The sequence below is a fragment of the Strix aluco genome, chromosome 6 (assembly GCF_031877795.1).
Source record: "Strix aluco isolate bStrAlu1 chromosome 6, bStrAlu1.hap1, whole genome shotgun sequence".
Classification (NCBI taxonomy): domain Eukaryota; kingdom Metazoa; phylum Chordata; class Aves; order Strigiformes; family Strigidae; genus Strix; species Strix aluco.
In genome coordinates, this window is record NC_133936.1 from 22,987,307 (window position 1) to 23,009,648 (window position 22,342).

Consider the following 22,342-nt stretch of genomic DNA (forward strand, 5'->3'; position numbering starts at 1 on the left):
TACTAGCAATCTTTAGAATTATTAAATTGAAAAGATGATATAGCAAAACCACAGCCTCCACCAGGGGGGCAGCAGGAACACACCATGCAGGCCCCACACGCGTGTTGTGGAAAGGCAAATAAAATCGCTCTTTGCAGTAGACGAGAACGTAACAGCTCTAGTGTTACGGATACCTACAGCTGTCAAATATTTTGCATTTTACAAATAAGAGGTGACACATAGTAATGAAATGATAATTGATCCTCTGACTGGTGTGTTTAGTATGTGTCCCATGGGATGTTTTTGTGACTATAAAATACTTGTTTTCAAAGCCTTGGCACTCATTACACAGCATGCCGCCTCTAAGCTGCTCCCATGATATTTTCCTAAAAAAAAAAAGAAGAAAGATGGATGAAGTTTGTGTGGAAGTCAGGAATTCTTAAGGGTGACTCAGATGTGGTAGTGTGTGTTTTTTGTCCAATTCTGGATTCTCCAAAAATGTAATTCATAGTCATGAGTCACATACATGTAACGTTATGTAATACAAGAACGTTAGTTTATTTTAAAGAACATAATATACACTAGAGATAACATTTCTGGTGAATTGAACAATTAGTATGAAGGTGGGGATACGGTCAAGGAATAATTATATTTAACATAAACCAGATTTTTAAAAATGTAACAGGGTGCTAAGACACCCAGTGTTGAGCACTGTGTCATCACCTCAGCAGAACTGAATGAGAACTAAAAGATGAAGTGGGCTATGGCAGATTGGCGAGTGTTGACCAGTGGTCTCGTTTTGCTGCTGTAAGTGCAGTGGTTTTCATTCATGCTTTCACAGTGTAAAATTGATCTCTATTGCTTGTACCTGCTATTGATGGAGATAGAGCGCAGTGCCTGAGTTCAGTTCTAGCTACGGTTATAGACTGTAGCTCAGGCCAAAGAGGCAATTTTTACAATTCTGTGAGTGCATGTGGTTTAATCTTGTAGATCTCAGTCCCAGAAAATTTACTGAATGCTAGCCTGCTATTATTCCTCAGGAGGAGGATTGCTAAGAAAATGGGGGCTTCAGCAGAGGAAAAAAGTAGGGCCTAGACATCTAATGGGATCTGGTGAATTCTCCTTCTGGGGAAATGTGGAGAAGAAAAATCATTATAATGCTACCTGCTCTAGAATGGAGCGGATGAAGTATAGCAGCATTTGTTTTCATGTTTAACATAAGCTCCATAGGAAGATAATATAGAAACCGGTACACTTTTAATTACATAGTTACAAATGATCATTTAGGTACCTAAATTGTGCTTATTGTATATACTCAGTAACATTAAAAAGTTTCAAAATCCATGTCTGCATTGATTTATAAACAGTTGTTACATAAAAAAAGCAATTGTTATTTCACAAATTTAATTATGTACTCAAGTCCTGGCTGTGTTTCTTTTAGAACACAGTGGTGGATTTTGATATTAGATACAAGAAAGGAGAAGCAAGGAGTTTCATCTCCCTTACCTCCTTTTCATTTTCACATACGAAGCTTGTTTAAATCCTTTGGGAAGAAGGAATGAATTTAACCCAATTTTTGTGAGGTGCTTATGTAAATAAAATCATTTTGTCTGACTTCAAAGCCTGAGAGGACTTTTTAAAACCCTCATTTTTGTATACATTGTTTTAGATATATATTATGGTTATATTTGTGCTTAAGGAATGGTGTAAGTGATGATAGAAACTTCTTTGATCTGCCTAGATTGAACAAAAAAGAGATTGTTTGGGATAGGAAATACAACCTAAAGTAAAAAGAGAAAAAAGGACTGCTATGACATCTTCATTTCAGAGAATGATCACATTCTCCATTTTTCCTGTTCCAATTTTAGGAAGTCTTATTTTGCCTCTCTTGCTAGATTCCCCAAAGAGAATTCAAAGCCTTTTTCCTGCAGCCTATATGTAGGAGATAATAGTCCCTTAACTATTACAAAAAATTGTTTACAATAAAGATATTTCAAAAGAAGGTAAGTTCTAAAATGACAGTCTGTCTTTTGTCCTCCTGTATTCACGAGAGGTCCAATAAGTAAGTACTCGCTAAAGAATGATTTGCAGCAAGTCTTGTATGACTAGATCCATATCTGGAAGTGAAGTATGCTAAGCATTCTTCTTGCAGTGATTTCTTTGGAAACTTAGCTTTTCCAGTATTTGTATGAATGTAACTTACCCCACATGGTTTAATCATTGCCAGAAGAGATGGTAGGATATGCATTTGCTTACATCTACAGCACCCAATTAGTTGTAGCTATCAGTAATCAGTAGCTTACCTTGATGTAACGTTTGGACAAAATAGAATTTTGTAATATCACCAGGTCCCTAGGAAGTCACTGCTGATCAGGATTAAGATGGACATATGGAGCAGTGGAAAATTACTTGCCCTGTACTTGTTCCATTCACTATGGCTGCCAAGTAATTTCTGAAAGCCAGTAAATATATTATGTTGTTTTATATGTTTTGGGGGTTTGTACTTTTTATGTAGCACTTGCTTTTCATTTGAGAAGCATCATTTTCATAACTAGAGACTCTGTAATCAGTATATTTGCCAAAAATACCAAGTGATTAAAAATTACTTTCGTTGTTTTACAGAACACTTCACCTGCATTATAAAAGTGCTGTTCACTTTATTGTATACTCAAGCCTTGGCGGCACTTTCTGTTAAATGCAGTGCTGAAGATAGGATGGCATGGAAAGAGTCAGGAGCTCTCAAAAAGGTTGGTTAATTTATTAAAACATTTATGAAGTTTTGCTTATGTATTTCTGGTAGGAATGTAACAGATACTTCTGCTTTGCATATAATAATTTGCTTCTGCTTCACAAAAATCCAGTTTTTGCATGTGCAATTTTTGCAGGTTTTGGTATGTGATGAGACTTAAAAGCTTCACAATGAATATCTAGTTCCAGAACTGAGTTTCAGATTTGAGGCTGTATCTCTATAGTTTCAGTCTTGAGTTTGTTGCAATGGTATCAAGTAAATGCAGCTTTCCTTCCTGTGAAATTGAAGCCTTCCTAGAGAAGCCATGGGTTGATCTGATGCACTCCTTTACAGGAAAAGCAGGCAAGCTTGTTGGTGGGGAAAAAAACCTCTTGTCTTTTTCTTATTTGTTCATGCTAGTTGTGGCTAGCCTATAAATTTCTCCCAATAACGTGGTCTAGAGTGCTCATGTGATGAAGAGGCAGAGAAGGAAATTTGTATACTAGGCAGGTAGATATTTCAATATCGTTGCCTTGCCTTTTGGTAGTATTTACAAATAAAGTGAAGGCACATCTTGCTATTTCAGTTCAGCTGATTGAATGCCAGTTCCCACCAAAAGACACAGTTCCCTGCACTGGCATTCATTTAATCCTTCAGTTAGTTTTCTGCTCCATGGATTGATTCCCCAGAAGGTCAGAAGAGTGCCAGTGCCAGACCAAGGGAAAGGATGGAAGTGTCAGGGCCAGGAGAGGAAATGGGTGGAGGAATACCCCTTTTTACAACAGCTGGGCCTTAGATTATGTTGGCTGTAAAATGAAATGCACGCTGAGAAGCATGACCTGCTTTTCACATATAAGTTAGATTTGTCGTACTGGTCAGTCACAACTCCAAGGTATTAAGGACAAATTGTCTGCTGGAGAAACTGCTACTACGTGGGATTTTTTTTTCCCTGGACTTGGATTAAACATTTGAGATCACTGGGTGGTAGTGCATTTTGTTAGCTCCCTCTCCACCCCCTTCTTTCAATATATTGTCATTTCCTTAGAATTTCAAGAACATTTGCTTGAGATTGTTGCTGATGAGGGTTTTTTTCCATTTTTCTGTTTACTTGTTTCCCAAGTGACAGATAATTTTGTAGTTTAAAGTTTGTGGTAGAAAGCATATAAATAGATTGAAGTGTAACCAGCTTATATTCTTTCATAGTCCATATGATAAGCATGGACTGCCTTTTTCTTAGTAGCAAAGGTTGGAGTTTATCTGAACGTATATTTACAATGCTTTATTTTCTGTCTACAGTGAGAGATTTTATTGTATGAAAATAGACTTAGGGCATGTGCTTGGTGGGCTTGATACCTATTAGTACTAATATGTTTTCTTATAGAAGCATGTGAAAGCATTTGCTTCACATAAAGCACTTTGTACTTGAGGCTTGCAAATTGTGATCATGGATCAGATAATGGATTTCTGAAGTAGCCGTCTCTCTTGGTATTAGGGACAGTCCATTTTAGTGGAATTTTCACTAGTGGTCTTGGCTTTGGATGATAAGACCGAGTGGGAAATAGTTGCACATTAAACAGTATGTTACTGTGAAAGGATGTTGTGATTTGGTGTAATTTAAATAACACAACAGATTAACTTCTGTCAGTTTGAGAATTTTGACTTTTCTTCTGCAAAAAGCCCGTTGAAGGTTGACAGTTTTCCAAGTAGGAGAGCAAAAGAGGTAGGAGGTAGCTACGAACACTGCTCCCTGCTGCATATGTGCTGTACTCCCTTGAAAACATCCTCCTTCTTCTTGTCCGTCTCGTGTAGATCATCTGGGTACAAAGGTCCAAGTTCTGACAGCAGCTTGGCAGAGTGTGCTTGGGGTGATCTCTGCATGATCCTCAGGCTGTCAGGGACTCCTACACTTGCTTCCTTCTTGGCTCCCATCCCACCCCAGGGATAATCCACCCAAAGCGCAGAGGCTTTGCGGAAGTCCCGCGTGCAAGTTTGCCCTACCCTGGATGTCTTTCCATTTTCCTCCTTCTCCTGCATAGTATTGTTGCCTGGACCCTGCGTGTGTGCAGGAGACCTCTGAGCACTGAGGACCAGCCGGTGGCAATTGCACAGCTCCCTGTTCTTCTCTCCCAGCCCTTTGGCAGCTCTTTTCTTCTTGAGCATAGCCACAGTCCTCCGATGAATTCTTTCTCTTTGCATGTCACGAGGGAAGCTGGTTTTCAGTTCAGGAATCCAAGTTCTGTGTTTAAAGTTTCCTGAGGCCCAAATGGTTTAAAATGTATGGTTCTGGCTGGCTTTTTCTTATGTGCTGATAATATTGACCTTTTGATCCCAGGATGACTATGCAGATCACACCTTATTTAACTTTTGTCTGTGGATAATGTCAAGAGAATCTATTTCAGTTGTATTCCAGACATGAAACACGAGCAGAAGTCTTTCCTCTATATTCCTGCCAAATGATTAAACAACATTAAGAGTTTAATTTCTCAGCAGGGCGGAGAGGTGGATATTCTACTTTTAATTCCCAACTTCAGTTTCGTTATCTTTGCAAGGTGCCTTATGGTGTCATAGGAAGCACACTGTAAACTTCCAGGAGTAATGTAGACAGAAGGTTTGTCCTAACTGCCAATTTAAGTATGTGCTGCCTTCTGGTTCTTAGACTATGAGCATAAACAGCAAGTCTGCCTTCCCGATGCCCAAAGGTGAAGACACCATCTATTTAAATTAACAATAATAATTGATGTAAAAATGCACTAAAGAAACCAGCTGATGAATTATATACATTGTTATGTATTGAAATCTTTATATATTTAATCTCACCTAGTTGCTTTGGAATTTTTTTTTTAAAATCCCAGCAATGTTCTACTCCTTCATGGTTTATTATGTTGATGATATACTAATAGAGCTCAAAATTCACATCTAATTATGTTTTTCCTGGGTAGAATTTATTATGACTTAGAAGAAAAATATTTATGGGATTACTGCTTTCTATTTCTGATGGCTTTCTATAATCATTGCCTTTAAATGCAAATGCTGTGGCACAATGCTAAGTGGATATGTATTCTTTCCACTAAATATTTTTTTCCATCTGCAGTAGATATTGTTCTTTCCAAACACAACCTTCCATTTTTTAATAGACTCATTTCAACTTAAAATACATAGCAAGTGTTTTGTAACTCATTCTGGTTGGTACATTTTAGAAAATGACTATATATTTTTTTAATTAGTTGTATTAGAATTCGAATTCTGTTGGTACACAATGTATCCATAAAGTGATTCTTCCTAATTTTAAAATAAGCATTTTTATACTCAAGAAAAAACATGGGAAATGCCACATTATAACAGTGTTTTCATATAACACTCAGTTTAGACATACGTAATTGAAGTAGCAATTCAGATTTCACTCTGAGCTAAATGCAGTCCCTTTCTGTAGAATTATACATTTTTTTTAAACAATGTGTATCCTTGTAGGTCAAAATTCGTGTGTTGATCAAAAGGAAATATACTTCATTGCTGTTACTTTTGCAGGAACTTTTTCTCCTTTTCATGACCAGTGCATTTTGGATTTCTTTCCTCCTTATTTACAGAATACATCAAGTGGAGAAAAATCTTGGGAAGTATTGCTGGGCCATGTGATTAGTGAGCTGTCTAAGGGGAAGATATATGAAGAAGGAGAGACTGAAGAAATAACAGTGGTATTGGCAGATCTCTTGAGACTTTATTCAGCATGTCCCCTTTCTGTCTCTTAAGTTTTTCATCCTCGCTGTTATAATGATTTTTCTCTGATCTTGCTAAAGACTGCAGTACAAATCTTTATTTTTCTAGATCAAAGCACATCCCTTTGGGACAGTTTGCCTGTGCAAATCTTTCTTTTACTAATATCATATGTGGCCACTGCTGTGTTGAGAAAGTTATTGACAAATACTTCTTATAATTGTGGGTTTTAATCACATGTATGAAAGACCTTTCTGAAACTTGGAAAACTGAATATTTAAGTAGAAAAAACATTTGTCGAGGGGGAAAGAAAACCCACAGAGTTCTTTCAGATTATTAGTGAAATATTTGCCTTTGGAATGTATTTTGATGCAGTGGTTTATATAGTATGCTTAAAAACCATTTGGTTCATACTGGAGTTTCTTACATGGGAGACAATTATCTGGGGCAGAATTTAGAAATTGCTTCCTTTCCCTGTAGGTAAATCCTGACTCTGTAGAGTGCTATCTGCAGCAGTTCTGCCTGCCTTTCCTCAGGATCACAAGCCTTCTTCAACACCATCTTTTTGGAGGGGATTTACCTAGTTGCCAGGTACAGGTTGAGGGGGCCATGCTCAAATGTTACCGTTTAAAAGCTAGAGATCAAAAATTAGACTTTTAAGCTGTCTTTTTCATGGTATGTATTTTCTATCCTAAGATTGTTTTCTTAAAAATCATATTTTATAGCATTGCTCTGCAGCATTGTTTGTCTTCTATAAATTTGTTTTCAAGGCAGTTTCCCTGAAAAATGGTACTATATTCTTAAAATTCAGCAAATACATGCTTATTTTATCAAGTCATAGATGCCTGTCTCATAAAATACCAACATACTTTTAAAACTTGTCTGGCATTTGCAGAGATGGCATAATCTCTGGAATTCAATCCTGATTTTGTTTAATACCTGTTAATATTTGGAATTTCTTCTGAGACATTGCATCAGTTTAAGTTCCATGACTGATTTAAGTAGTCTGCTGCACGTCAGCTCCCTCATTTCCTTGCCTCAAAATCATTTTAGCTCTAAAACAGCTACAAGCCAATTTGGGGTGCTAAACAGGAAGAAAATTATTGGGGATTGTGGGTTTTCCTTTTTTTGTTTGTGTGTTTTGGATCTGTGATTTTGTTTGGGTTTTGGAGGTTGTTTTCTGACCAGTTTTCTTGTATTTTGAGGATCCTGTTTGAGGTAATCTTGGAAAAAATTGAAGCTTTTCTGTGTCTCTGAACATAACTGTTAGCATCATTGTACTAGAATGTCTTTACTTCTTTTATTGGAATAGATAAATTTTTAATAACCTATTTAAAAATTCAAAGTGTATGTATTAATCTAAACTTCCTTGATTTCATACCTAAAAGGAAGATGAAGAATTCACAGTTCTTGCAAGCTGCCTGGGTCTATTACCATCTTTTCAGTCGGCTCATCAGTTCACCAGTGCCTCTTGTCTCGATTGGCCAGTGCCAGCATTTGACATGATATCACAGTGGTGCTCAGAATTGGCTTCATTTGCAGATAGAAATCCAGATCAAGTAAAGGTATGTAGCAAAATTACTTCTTCCAAAACAGTCCTGATGTGGAAGCAGCTATTTATGGCTTGATTCACTATGCACATACACTGTCGTTTTGGATAATGATCTGAGAACCTGACATGTAAATGAGAACTTGTAATCAGAAATATTAGTTAGTGGATGTGGCTTGAATTGGTTAAAAACAGGAACAAGAAAACCTATCTGGTTTTTATATGATTCGTGGAGACAGAAAATAGAAACACTATCCTCAGATGAGACTAAGTGTACCCATATCTTCTGCACCTGAAGCCTGTCAAGGGCATGTAATAGAAACTTTGTCTTTTACAAAAATACTTACCAGAAGTTTTTCTTGCCTGCTAGACATTATTGGTATTTTTGAGCATCTTCAGTTGCAATGCTGAAAAAGATCAAAAGGATAAAAGCTGTTTAATAGTTGATTGATAAAAGATAGTACATCTTCTCTGAAGGTTAAAGAAACAATACCAACACTTGAATCAATGCAATTGGAACATCAGTTGTGAAATAGAAATGTTTCAACATTACTGCACTGTTTTTATGAAGAAGCTGCATCTCAACAATTCAGGTCCCTCTCTCCTAAGTTTATGGTGTCAAAGAGGCAAGCCAGATGCATTCTTCCCTCTGCAACATGATCTGCACCTGCCTTTGTATGTTTGCAGGCATTCATTAGACTATTGTGAATGAAAATTTGAATACTCAGATTAATCTCGAAATACAGGTGCTGCATATCTGATAGGCATTAGAGAGAGATTGCAGTGAAACTGGTAGTGTTCTTCCCATGATTAAAAAGGAACTGGGTACAAATGCAATTTCCCCCCCTCCCTTTTTTTTTTTTTTTCTTTTTGCAAGTTAGGTTTTGTGGTCATGCACTTTTCAAAAAATTTTACACTTTGCAAGAAAGATCCCATCTGACCCCTATGCCCATCAATTATAAACCTAGTAAAAATGAGTAGGTTGAAGGAAAAGCACATTACTGTCTTAAAAAACAAAATAAAGATTTGGACAGTGTTTTTAAGAGCAAAAGAGAAGAGTTAGGCTTTGAAACCAATATTTAGGTAGTGCCTGCTTTATCAAAAATTTACGAGTACTGGTGAGTTCTTAATCACCTCAAAATTGATGGGTGCAACACAGTTTTGAAAATCAGGCCGATGTCTTCAAGTGTCATTTACAGAGCCTAACTTCAGTTCTGGTTTTGAAAGTTTTAATCTAAGTTTTAGTAGGAGACAGCTTTCATAGTCAGTGCCAGTGGCAGCAGTGTGTTGATGTTCCCAAGATAACTTAGTGTAACGTGTGGGAGTCTTCCCTGTAGATCACTCTTCATAGCTAAAACAAGAGGATTAAGACTTTTGCACTTAAAAAGTGTCACATTTAGAAAATGTTCTTGGGAAAAGGTTAGTGCTCATTTTGCACCCATTAAAAAAGATGAAATGTGACCACAGTTGGGGAGGGTGTTCAGGCAAGTGACTATTGCACGGTGACTTTTGACTTACAAATTTGTGAAATGCAGAGGAAGAGAGACATTTTTAAACTGGATGCTTCCTTTCTTTCATATTCTCTTTTCTTATAAATGCATAAATCAATGTGCAGAACTGATACATTGTTCTTCTCTTATTTGTAGGCTTTGCTTATCCAGGAACCTAAGTGGGACTTGCCACGCCTCCTTCAGTTGCCTGAGAATTATAATACCATTTTTCAGTATTATCACAGAAAGACTTGTACTGTTTGTACCAAGGTTCCTAAGGATCCTGCTGTTTGTCTAGTTTGTGGTACTTTTGTATGCTTGAAAGGACTGTGCTGCAAACAACAGAGTTACTGTGAATGTGTTCTGGTAAGAGAGAATTAATTCAAATTCTGTAATTGATTCTCACACTCGTGGATAGTTTTTAACTCCATGGCTCGGTTTTGATGGTTTTCTTTCCAAAAATGTGTTTATATAATTATAGAATCATAGAATAGTTTGGGTTGGAAGGGACCTTTCAAGGTCATCTAGTCCCAACACCCAATAATAATATTTACTGCTTATTTCTGATAGGTGGATCTAGACTGGATTATAGAGAATAATTTTATTCATCTTTTTAAGACCATAGCCTATTTCACCTGTTTGAAAAACTCTTACAAAGCTATTGTGTGTAACGTTGACACATTGTTTTGATTCATCACCAACTGAAATTTGTCTACATTCTGATTGCTCATATATTATTTTATTTTTCCTCTATTTTGTTTCCTTGCTTTCTGTGTACATAAGAATATCAATGTATGGGGTTTGGTTTTTTCCCTTTTATAGAGTACTTTCTGATATACCTGACTATCTACTAGTGATCTGCAGACTATAGCTAGATAAGCATCATTTTTAAGGCCTTTGACTTTTAATTCAGCAGCAAAGTTTTCTAGTCAGCATATATATAAGTTCTTTCAGGAACCTGAGTTGGGCAGCATCTAGTATTGTTTTCCTGTCTATGATAAAGTTTTGCTTTGACAGCTGTTATGTTTCCTACCATAGAACAGTTAGTAGAAGGCTGGAACTACATGGGCTTTACACAACTATAAGGGGAATTTGTTGGGGAGATATTTACAAATGGGGTATAAAATCAAACCCAAAGAAATTTCAGAGGAATCTTGGACCTTTTTGATAATGTTTGAACTCACCTTTCTCTCTCATACTGCTAATATGGTGTGAGAAGGAGGGGTGGGCAAAATTTAAAGTAAAATTCACAGTTATTGTTAAGGTGTCAAGCTTCATGAAAACAGTTATAAAAAAATTAAAAATCTATATAATTAATTACATTTTATTATAGTTGATGGGGTTATAGCCTCTAATTGTAATAAAATTATATAGGAAGAGCACATTTTTTAATTGCTAAAATGAATTGATTAATACAGAGATGAATGACATACTAAAGCAAGCAAGAATTATTAAAAACTATTTTTTGTATTAGGTTTGTAGAGCTGTAGACTAGATCTGTGAGCATAGATAGAGAAAGCAAATGTTTAGCAACAGAAACTCTTGTAAAAGAGGTAACATTAAGTTTTTCTGAATACTTTCTCTTATTTTTGCCATCTCAGAAATATTTGGTCATGCTATAGAGTTTGCTATACAACAAGAAATTCAAAATACTGTAGAGAATATTTTTGTTCATTTTTAGGTAATTCTGTTTTTACATGATAACGAATATCTTCCTTTTTTAAGTGAGGAACTATTTTTGTATGTAAGTGTTGTTATGGCAGCACAAGGCATGGAGTTCTAGTTTGCTAGGATGATTTTAGGGCAGGCTATCCTTTGTTAAATTGTTTCTTAGTAAATAATGTGTGTATGTTATTTCAAGCAAAACTAATTACTATTTTTTAAATACTTTTTGTTATAAAGTTGACAGACAGTAACAGAATCTTTGCACTCTTCTCTTTCTACACCCATAATATTACAGCATTCTCAAAACTGTGGAGCTGGGACAGGAATATTTCTTTTGATTAATGCATCTGTAATCATCATCATACGAGGCCATCGTTTCTGCCTTTGGGGTTCTGTTTATCTAGATGCACATGGTGAAGAAGACAGAGATCTTAGGTAATGTTTGCATTACAAATATGTTTCATTATTGCTCCTCTGGGTAGATCAACTTTATGTTATGCAATACATGCATAACGGATAATAATAGATCTATCTCTAACTTCCTTGAGTGGAAAATCTACATTTACTGCAAGTTGGACTGACTTTTTTTTGGCCCAGAGGTGATATAATTATGATCATTGAGTTACACACACCAGGCACCCAACAGACAGATTCCTGTGTTGCCATTGCCAGTGACAGTCAGTTCTCCCCCAAAGTCATTGTTTGGTCTTTGATCAAACGATGCAGTTGGATTGATTCCATTGTAGGGAAGGAGTGTAACTTCTAACCTACACATGCCTGAGAGAACAAGAGATGTTTTTGGCATTCTGCTATCCAAAAGGGAGGAAGGGGAGTCTCAGCAGTTATCTTACTAAAAGCAAAACCAAAAGCCCCTCACCAATAAAAATGCATCCTTTCCCTGGGAAAAAAGTTATATGAGTATTGTGTGTTGCAGTTTTCCATTTATTTGACATATTAACTATTTATGGGTTGTTTCTTTTTTCTTTTTTCTTTTTTTTCCTACAGGCGTGGTAAGCCTCTCTACATATGCAAGGAAAGATACAAAGTGCTTGAGCAGCAGTGGGTGTCTCATACTTTTGATCATATCAATAAAAGATGGGGGCCACATTATAATGGCTTGTAAATCATCATCATCTACACACCATATCGTTGCTGTTACCATGAATGAATGCATCTCGACTGACAATAGCTTTAATTGAATGGGAGTTTAGCTCTTTGGCTCGGGGTGGAGTGGGGTATGGGCATAAAAGGGAAATGGAACTTTGTCAACATGTGAAATTTTTGCAAAATCAGCTGCTGTTGCTAGTAAATAATGATACAATAATTTGAAATTAAATCCTCAAAATGGTGTGAGCAAACTGATTGCACTCAATAGTCCATTTTTCTTTTGTTTTTTAAAGCCCGTTATTGTTAAGAAGCACAAATTTTACTTACAGTTTTTTAGAGGCTGCAGGGATAGCTGTCAGGTTTTTATTTTTCTCTGCATGGAGTTGAGTTTTTAGCAGTTTTTGCTGAAACAGTGTATATGTCTACTACATCTGCTAAATATGTTGGATAAAATTTCTTTGCCTTTTTTGTGTTGGTTTGAGATTTTTGCTTGATACGCATTTGTAATTAGACAGGATTTGTAAAACAGTTGTGAGACTGCATGGTAACAATAGGTCTGAAAGTTGAATTTTAAAGAGTATTTCACTTATGATGAGACGTCTATTGAAATATTTCAGGCATTACTGAAAACTTATGCATTCTCAGGAATTTCATTTTTTTCTCCGTAAATAAGTGAAATAGCTGTAAATTAAGTATCTTACTGCTCTTATTGTAATCCAGAACACATATTCTTTCCTTTTTATTTTTTCTTTTCCAGAAAGGAGATTTTTTTTTTCCATATCAATTAAATAAACTGTCAGTGATAACACATACAGAAATTGCTGTATATAGAGAATTTGTATGGCGCCCAACATAGCAGATACCAGTTACAAGCGTAACAACCATAAGCCTGCCTGTCATTTCAAACCAGATGTATGTTTCAGAATGATTGGATTGGAAATGTGCAGGCTATTCTGCAAATGAAACATAATTTTGTATCTTTCCTGTCATTTCAGGAGGTTCCTCTATATTGTATTTGTTTAGAGTAATCAATGTTCTTTCTGCTTGGTTTCCTAAAAAGGAAAAAAAAAAAAAAATCAACAGAGATAGCCTAGGTGAACAACCAATGCATGTGCAGCCTCACTGGATGAATGCCAAAACAGTTTATGCTTAGAGGGCTAAAAAAATTCATGAGAACAGGCATGACTGGGCTAAACCCCACAGTGTAAGTAGGTAGGAAAGATTATAGTTAAAATACTGGTATGTAATATATTGCTACTAATGTTTTTCACAAGTGTTGGACATTTCTTGGCTATTTCATACAGTACTGCCAAGCAGTTCCTGATAGTTTTGACTTTCATAGCTTGCGTGTAAAATAAAATTTATATGTGTAAAATAAAAACAGCTTATGATAAAACCACATACACAATGAAAACAGTTCCCCAGTGGAAGTCATTATCTAGTGAAAAGTGTATAGGGGAAATAAAATGACTGTATAGCAACCAAGGAGAACGGACAGGAGGAAAAGTAAGTAAATACAATGAGTTTTTCTGGATACCTGCAATTCAAAAAAACCCACAATAAAGGATGCTGGTTTTTTTACATACGTATAAATATATATATATTTCAAAAGTATTACAGTACTTCCTGTAAGATTAGAATTACTCTGTTTCACCAACTAAATGGCTATGTCTTTTCCAAAATATTACTTTTTTGATACTGTATTATAAGTTCTGCCTGTAATATTTTTGCATTGCTCATTATGAATATCAGGCCATTTTGTAAGTGTGGTTAAAGAGCAAAAAGATTCTTTACATCTCCAGCATAACATTATTACAGGGCTCATGAACTTGGGTAATCTGTAGTTTGAAGCTCCAATGCTGTATTTACAAGAGATGATGTATCCAGAATTTGATTACTGTGTTTTATTTAAAATGGAATGTTCTCTGGTTGTGCATATGGATGTGAAGTAAAACTATTAGCCTTAACTTTAACATTTGGGTATTTCATAGTGTTTATTTTAGTACTGGTGAATTAGTCACCAGTCAATTTAAAAACAACAACAACAACGAAAAAATCACTTGGTTGAAAACTTGTACTTGAATATCCTTGCATGCTGCTAAACAAGACTTTTGATTTCCCCCATAACTTTTTTAATCCTACTTTATTAAGCTAACCTTGAAAAATAACAGGTCCAAACTAGAGTGGTGTGTGCGTGTATTACTCAAATGTTCTGGTGTGATATCCTGTATGAATGATCATTTAAGTACAGTACATTACTGTAGAATCCAAATCAATCTTTATAACACATCAGAAGAGTATAAAACTAGGAATACAGTAACTGACATTGTAAGATATGTTAATAAAAGTCTACTGTCAATCTGTGTGTTTGTGAAATTTTTTCTCTACCCCAGTCATGTAAAATGTAATTATTATTGAATTCCACCCAATAGCCACGCAGTTATTTAAATGTCAGAAGCTTATGTATGCTAAGTACTTCGCATAGAGAGTAAATCTGGTATGTCTTTTTGTTATTCACACAGTCATGCATTTTTTATTAGTAATTTGGATTATTTTATTTTACTCGTAACTATACCACTTGAAGTTGTGCTGCTTAATTTTATGCCAGCTTTTACAACATTGCTGCTGCAAACTGCTAAAATTAAAATGCTGGCTTGAGAAACTGTACTTCTGGGAAAACCATGCTTCTTCATCTTCCCTGTTAAATCTGTTTCTGGAATAACTATTACTTCAATTTGATGAATGTGTATATCTATGTATTAAACTTTTCCTTTTCTTTTGATCTTGGAGAAATTTGGTGAAACGGTCTTGTTTTGACCTTGACCTTTGGCTAATAGCATCTTTTTTTAGTGGTGGCCTGAAATTTTCAGTGAATATTTTCATCACCTCTGCAATAGGAATCTTGCATAACTCACAGCATTTCACAAGCAAATGACATTTTTCCTTTGAAAAGAGGATTTTTGCTACAGTAACCAACAAAAGTTATTCTTTACTTCAGCATCCCATGGGATTAGTTTGTGCCATGTGTATAGCTGCCAGAGGAGACAGTCAGTTTTGTGCTGATCTTGATATGATTTAGATTTAATTTTCATCTAACCCAGATTCTGCAGTCCTGCTTTTCACTTTCTTTTCTCAGAGGTGGGGGTAATGATGAATGGAACCTGTCTGAGCATTAGCTTAGGTAAGAATGAAATTACGCTGTTTGCAAAGTAAGAAAACCACAGGAATGAGCTGACCCAGTGTATGGAGGCTCACAACTCTCAGTTATCAACTGCGGGACAGGGGGGAGCACGTGCAGTCTGAGGAGGCTGGCTCTGTGTGACAGTTTCTGTTGCGAGGATTGTTCACTGCCGTTAGTGAGACCCATACTGCTGGTGGGAAGGTCACGCTATGTGAATGCCTCCTTTGGGTAGGGCACAGTGCCCCCAGCACCTGCTCCCATGTTTTCCCAGACGGGCAGTTGTTTGCCTGCAAGTGCTCTTACACCAAGAAGAGCCCCAGCTGCTGCGGGTTCAGCCTCGTGACTTAACTTGCCTCTTTGGCCACTGTCACTGCGGTTGTAATCTTGCTAGGTTGTACTAGCTATCAGTTCCTGGAAATGGATGTCCTGAAGTAGGAAAAGCATATTCTCAGTGAAGTCAAACACTTCATGAATTATTAGCTGTATAAATGGCCAGGGTGTTTTAATAAATTAAAAAATCCTTTTAATTGATAGGTTTTATTTTTTTTTATTCACTGTATCATTTATGCTTTCTTACCACTAATATTATTCAGATTGAATGCCACATGTTTCAAATACTGTGTTTCTTTGAAGCTACCAATAAAGCGAAATTGAATCTTATTAAATAAATTATAGTTTCAAAAAGCTAATCTTACTCCCCTAAAACATGATTTTTGCAATACATGTTTTTGCATGGTACAGGAAAATGTGAAAAAAATAAAAAAAAAACACCAAAAAAACCCCACTCTTTTGAAAAGCATTTCAGATTGAGCTCTGAGTCCCAGTTAAAATGTCTCAAAATGAGCTTTCATGAAAGTACCATTATTTGAAAAGCCATTTCCTGTAATTCTGTCACTTAATGTAGAGCAGGCTGGTCTCTTAATTCGTGAAAATGGGAACTGGTTCCATGGAAACCCCTCACATCACTGAATGATTTACTACCCAATAAACAACTTTATTATTCCTTTTGTCTTTATCCCTTGGTTTATACCACATGGATGGTAAACCTCTGCATTCCCACTGAGTATGGAAACAAATGTTTTAAGGAAGGGAGCTAATTTTTTTTTTTCTTCCATTACCTGCTGTCATGGAGCAGGAATTTTCTGGGAGAAAACTTTTCCTGTAAAATCAAACTGTCGATTTCTTACGCTGCCCATAATGTCTGTATTTTGGCTATTGGAATTGCTTACATCCCCTGTTGTCTAATACATTTCCCATTGTAGAACTGCTTTCAACTCATGACAACCAAACTTTTTAATAATTTTGACTGAAAATTATTATGCTGGGCTTATTCCTCATTGGTTGGATTTTTAATTTTTTTAATGTTTTAACAAAAAAGCAAGATAGATTTCAGCGATTAAAACAAAAAAAACCCAAAGGTATTGTTTCCTTCATTTTAACAATAATTTTTATAAGTGTTGGGCATATCTACTGTTTCTATGCTTTGGCCTTAAATGTGGTGACCAAATGTGTATGGGTCACATGTTGAAGTAGAATGGAACTGTGTACTGGAACACTTACCAAATCCGAACAATGTGTTCTTGGGGATTATGTGTAAGTACTAGCAAATACCTAAAGCAGATAATGAGCCTTTGTCTGTTTTTCAGGTGTCAAGGAATATCCTTTGTACCTGGCTCTTGAAGCCACCTTTGCTGTGGGAAGTGTTGATTTCCTTCTGTTTCTTTGAAAAGCTGGGGCGCTCTCCTTGTAATGCAGCCACTTGTTTCATGCCTTAGTTGCATATATAATATGGAGACAACCTTGTTTGTGTAGTGTTCCACAACAAAAAAACCCTAAAACAGCTGGAGAGCCCCCTCCAACTGTATTACAATACTTTGCAAATAAGATTGCATTCTCTCAGAGCACTTTATGCAGAGATAGCCAGGGGGTACAGCTTGAAAACTAGTTTGTAGAGGCTGTGGCTGCCTTCTTGCTCTATGGTGCTAGTCATTTTAGATTTGTTATACATCAGCTTTGAAAACTTAAAAACTAACCACATTTTTTTAAGGTATCTCCATAGGCCCCAAAAGATACTGCCTGTGTTCTAGGAAGAGAGAGTGTAGTGCAGAACTGCTGTTTTAATTTGAGATCTCTGTAACAAGGTACTTAGCAAGAACTGCTGGTGTAAAGTTATGCATCATATAAACTATAGACATGCAGGTTTCATTAAACTAAGATTTTCAGAGCAGCAAAAGGGACTGTTAAGTATTGCTTCATTGAGGTTCTCTAGCCCTCTGCTTTATCTTATTGGTTTTGTCTCACACTTAACTTGTAAGCTCCTTTAAGACAGTGAACACTGCCTGTTCGGTTCAGTAAGTAAATCAAATAAGTGCTACTCTATAATGGTAGATCAACTGGTGTTAACAGCAATCCAGGCAGTAGGATCTGCCATCATGAAATAAATATAAATGTGTGCACAGCCCTTTCATGCTTCACTTTCATGCTTTCTGCATATTTTCATGCTTTGCTGCCTCCAACCTCAAATGTCATTCCTTCCCACACAGATATTTTGGCAGTAATCAAAATCACCAGGAAATTAGAATTGGTTTGTTTCCTATAGTCAACTGACTCTGGACATAATGACACCTCTTCAATATCTCTACATCATTTTTTTTTTTTTTTTCCTGCCAGAAGCTGCTATCTCAAGAAACAAATATATTCTGAGAGTTAAAGATGCTTCTTGCCTTTCATGAGTCTAGTGCTGTATTTGTACAATTGATACTTTCCAGCAGGTGACTGATGTCATTCAAATAACCTCCAGATACCTGGCCATTCAGAAATGGCTCATACTTCCACTTTGTCCCTACTTGGATTGGGGTTTTTTTCAGTCACGTAATCAATAAGAGCAACATTTCATACAGAAAATGTTTCTTATACAAGGAAAAGAGTATTTAAAAAAAAAAAAAAAAGGATGCTATTTTAGTTACATTTGTTTCACAAACTGGCATTCTTTGTGTTTAAATTGTAGGCAGAATTAGGGAATACTACTCAGGTTATTACATACAATTTTACAAATTTTATCTGTCTAAAGAAACAAGTAAGAAACCCAAAACAATCTAAACCTAAGGTACTACAATAATGCTGCACTTCTGTGTGAGTATATTTTCAAGGACACTGCAATACATTTTTTCACTGAATGCTGCAGAGCTGTGTTGCATCTGGTCCTCAGAAACACATGTCAAAAGACATGTTACGTTGGTGAATACCAACAAGGTGGTTCCCCTAGCAACAATAAATAGAAGAAAGCTCAGCCCATTCAAGTGATTTACCTTTGTAAGTGTGTGGCAGCAAAGATGGATTTTAAGCGCTAAGGGAACTCATTAGCTGTAAGAAGAAAAGCAGCAAATAAAGAACTGTAGATTTCTCTTACACAGCATTGCTAGTTAGAATTGTATACAGTGTAATTATTGGGAATTTGCATAGGATATTCTTAACGTGAAGTATCTCATTTTACTTTTTCCTTCTGCAGCTTTTAATTTTCTGTACTACAGGGGAAAAAAATACACTATATGTGGGGAAAAAGGAAGGAAAAATAACTTTGAGAAAGGGAAATGATTATTTGGATAAGTTCACCTTCCAAACTTTATTAGTAATGTCCTGCATACTTACTTAGACCTAGCATTTGAGCGACATAGGCCACTCAGTGGTTCAGATGTTCATCCACTAAGGGTAAATTCAGAGATTTAAACATAATAAATATGCCAAGTCTGCCCAGCAATAATTCTTAACATAGCCATGAGAGGTTGTAATGGCACTCCCATATTACTGCTGCCCCTGTGAAGAAAGCTGTACAAAGCAAGACTAAGGATTACTCTTGGGAGCATCACACTCCAGCTCTGCAGAATAAAGGGTAAGTTTATGGCATTTGGGTAACCTGACATGTTGTGGAAGAGCTATGCATTAGGTACCGCTCACTGGTACACATCGCTTGCTAGAATGTGTGTGGATCCTTCTCTTGGCAATTGGTATATAGTAATACACAGCATGTAGGCTCTTCTATGTGTATTGTTTGTTGTTGGCTTTTAAGTCCTCTGAGTCACCTTTCCTCTGGAGTTTAGAGCTGGGAATGAATCCAATATAATTCTAACTCACTATAGTTCAGCAATGCTATTTACATTTCAGTGCTATCTCTACATCAGGCATTCCATCTCCCCCCTTCTGTTTCCAGCAGTCTGCCTGAGGTCTGCAGTTTGTGCTTATGATTTGTAAGGGCTGGACTATGGTTATGTACCTTGCACTTTAATCTTGGCTAGAACTGTTATATTGTTGAACTGCTTCTTCTGCTCTTTCCTGATGCAAGTGTAATTACTCTTTAATGCTGTGTTGCTACCTACATAGTTTTGCTGCACTTCTATAGCCCTTATCTGACTACTCTGCAGCTGCTGGCTTCTAGTTTAAATCATCTTTGAATACATGCGTAAAGTTCCAATATTCTTCTCACTGCTTCCATTGATTTCAGATGCAGTGGAAACCACTCTTACATTAACATTGCTGGTATTTCATTTCCTTCATTGCTGAAGAATTTTTTAATGGAGGTTCTCTCTCCTTTTCAGTCCCCTTTGCTGTTTTTTGCTTCAAATCTACACTGTAAAACTCAGTTGCTTTGCCCTTGCTGCCCCCTGTATTCAGGTAATGCAGTAGTTTTGTATTCTACCAGTGCAAATGAGAACAAAACTAGATGTCTCTGCTAGAGCAACCATCTTTGTACGCAAGTATGCACAGACACATTAAAGATAGTTTATAAAGAGCTGCCGTTTATTTAGATGTCTGTCTAAATAAAGGCTTAACTGCAATAAGACATTGGCTAATAAACCCCTTGGACACAGCTTACTGTCTCTGTACCTGCACATGTACTGCTTTTCGTCTTGGGCAGTGAATGGAATGGGGGGCACTCTGGGACGGGAAGGGCTTTGGGATGAAATTATGATTTTGAGACGAGAACTTTGAACTGAAGCATTTTGCTTGCTCCAGGACAGAGCAGACACAGAGAGTCTGGGCTTTGGCTCAGCAGGCTGAGAATTGGCTGCTGTGTTTCCTTCTGGGACCCTGACCTAGGCTCCTGCAGCCTGAGCCCTGACTTGGGACTGGAGATGGGCTCTGGGACTCTCCCAGGGAGCTATTAGAAATGACAGTACACCACAGCCTCTGCACACCTTGTCCTTCCCTTTACCTTATTCTTTTGCCCTCAGGAATACAGCAACCCTGCTCTTAGGCAGAGATGCAGATGAGGAAAGTAGCAGGTAGGATGGGATGTTTCCATGTGAACAAAATACGACATGATTTGGAAGAGGAGGCAAGCACTGATGGAGGGAAGTCTTAATGTGAGCTCTCACTATTAATGAAGCAGAAGGCTGATGAATTCCTGAGGTAAGAAAGGGACAAACGAAGAACTCGTTGAACCAGAGAGTTTTTAATGTTTGTTTTCTCCAAGATGGTGGCAAACCTTCAACAAGGTGCATTGCATTTACTTAAAAGCTAAGAATGGAAAACCAAAGCAGGACCTATGTGACCTGGTACGATGAAACAATATGACATAATACGCATTAACTCAGATACTTACAGTTCAGAGTGCTGTATCTGTATTTCCACAGTTGGAATTTAAAGCTGCCTCAAGATTTTCACAGAAGTACTACACATTTCAGCAGTGTCCTTAAAGTCTTCACGAACTGGTTTTTTCCTTCCACGAACCTGTTTAGGATTATTACATTAACTTCTGATTCACCAGTGTTTATGATGTGTGTAGATTAATGCAATCATGCATTCTGTTTGTAATCACAAGTCCATCTCCGGGCACAGAAAAATGCACACAGAGATGAAAAGGCATTTAAAAAGCATGAAGTCCCCCTGACATTTAAACGGATTTACTGTAGTGAATAATGTTTGTGTATATCCATTTAAATAAGTAGATTTTAAGATTATAAATCAGAGTAAAACAGTGCATCTCCATTTTTTTAATTACAGAAAGAGTAGGTTCTGTTATAATGGTATCTTTTACAATTAAAACAGTTGCCTTTATAATTTGTTGGTTACATCTTTCACTACAAGTCAGTACTGTATGTCAATTTAAACATTAACAAATTCACAAAAAAACCCCACCCCAAATAATGTTCAGCAACTGAACATTTCCATAGAACACACTTTGGAAAAGCTCATCAGTTAAATACTGTTGACTATTTACTGCCTAAGACATACTCCATTCCATTCATTTCTCTAGTCTATAGCATTCTATAACACTTCCTTTAATAACAGCTTTTCACCTTTTGGCATCTAGCCATGGCCATACAAATGACAAATTATTTACTTTTCAAACACAGTCTAAAGAAAGGCTAGAAATGGCTTGATCTCCCACTGAGTGTGCATTAGTGGAGCCATTATATAAGGGGTCAATCATGACTGCACGTGTAATCAGAAATATTACAACAATTAAGAGCTGTTCTTTTCTACCTGAGATTTGCAAGCAATAACAAAAAATAATGGCTGCACTTAAATATGGCTTGTTTTGGTTTGGCTTCAGGATAAGCAATGTTCATGTAAATCGTAGTTTAGGATTGACAACTCTTCCTATTACTGCAAACAGTAACATTAACAGTCTGGTAACAAAGGCAAACCTTTGAAGTGCAGGTTCCAGTAAAGAACATGACTAAAAATAAGCCTGTTCCTTTAACCTGTATAACATTGCAAAAATGGAAGGGTTATGTGATCTGAAATTTATTCCTGCTGAAATGGGAAGGGGTTTTTTGGGGTTGTTTCTTTTTTTTGTTATTTTAAATTACAATTAATTAGCTGCCTTTTAAATTCCACATTACGGTATTTCTGTGATTCATGGATGACTCTACTGGCAAGTTGTGAATTCTAGTTGCACTTAGAAAGCCACTGCAACAAAACCTGTTGCA

General features: G+C 36.5%; 1 protein-coding gene and 1 long non-coding RNA gene across 10 annotated transcripts in view; one reads left to right on the forward strand and one right to left on the reverse strand.

The window, feature by feature from the left end:
* The window catches only part of UBR3 (ubiquitin protein ligase E3 component n-recognin 3), a 116,212-nt gene extending 101,624 nt beyond the window's left edge, over window positions 1-14,588 (forward strand). For 8 of the 9 annotated variants that reach the window (XM_074829065.1, XM_074829066.1, XM_074829067.1 and 5 more), the window contains 7 exons: window positions 2,602-2,726; window positions 6,292-6,399; window positions 6,899-7,009; window positions 7,807-7,983; window positions 9,614-9,823; window positions 11,418-11,557; window positions 12,128-14,588. In XM_074829065.1, coding sequence (XP_074685166.1) covers window positions 2,602-2,726; window positions 6,292-6,399; window positions 6,899-7,009; window positions 7,807-7,983; window positions 9,614-9,823; window positions 11,418-11,557; window positions 12,128-12,245 — 989 coding nt within the window. In that variant the 3' untranslated portion in view covers window positions 12,246-14,588. Of the gene's footprint in view, window positions 1-2,601; window positions 2,727-6,291; window positions 6,400-6,898; window positions 7,010-7,806; window positions 7,984-9,613; window positions 9,824-11,417; window positions 11,558-12,127 lie in introns of those variants that run through there. The other variant, XR_012623787.1, reaches the window with a different exon arrangement.
* Window positions 267-21,130, reverse strand: LOC141925258 (uncharacterized). The gene is made up of 3 exons (XR_012623790.1): window positions 21,010-21,130; window positions 8,315-8,374; window positions 267-365 (listed from the first exon to the last, which is right to left on the reverse strand). It is a non-coding gene; the product is annotated as an uncharacterized LOC141925258 (long non-coding RNA).
* Between the last annotated feature and the right edge of the window lie 1,212 nt (window positions 21,131-22,342).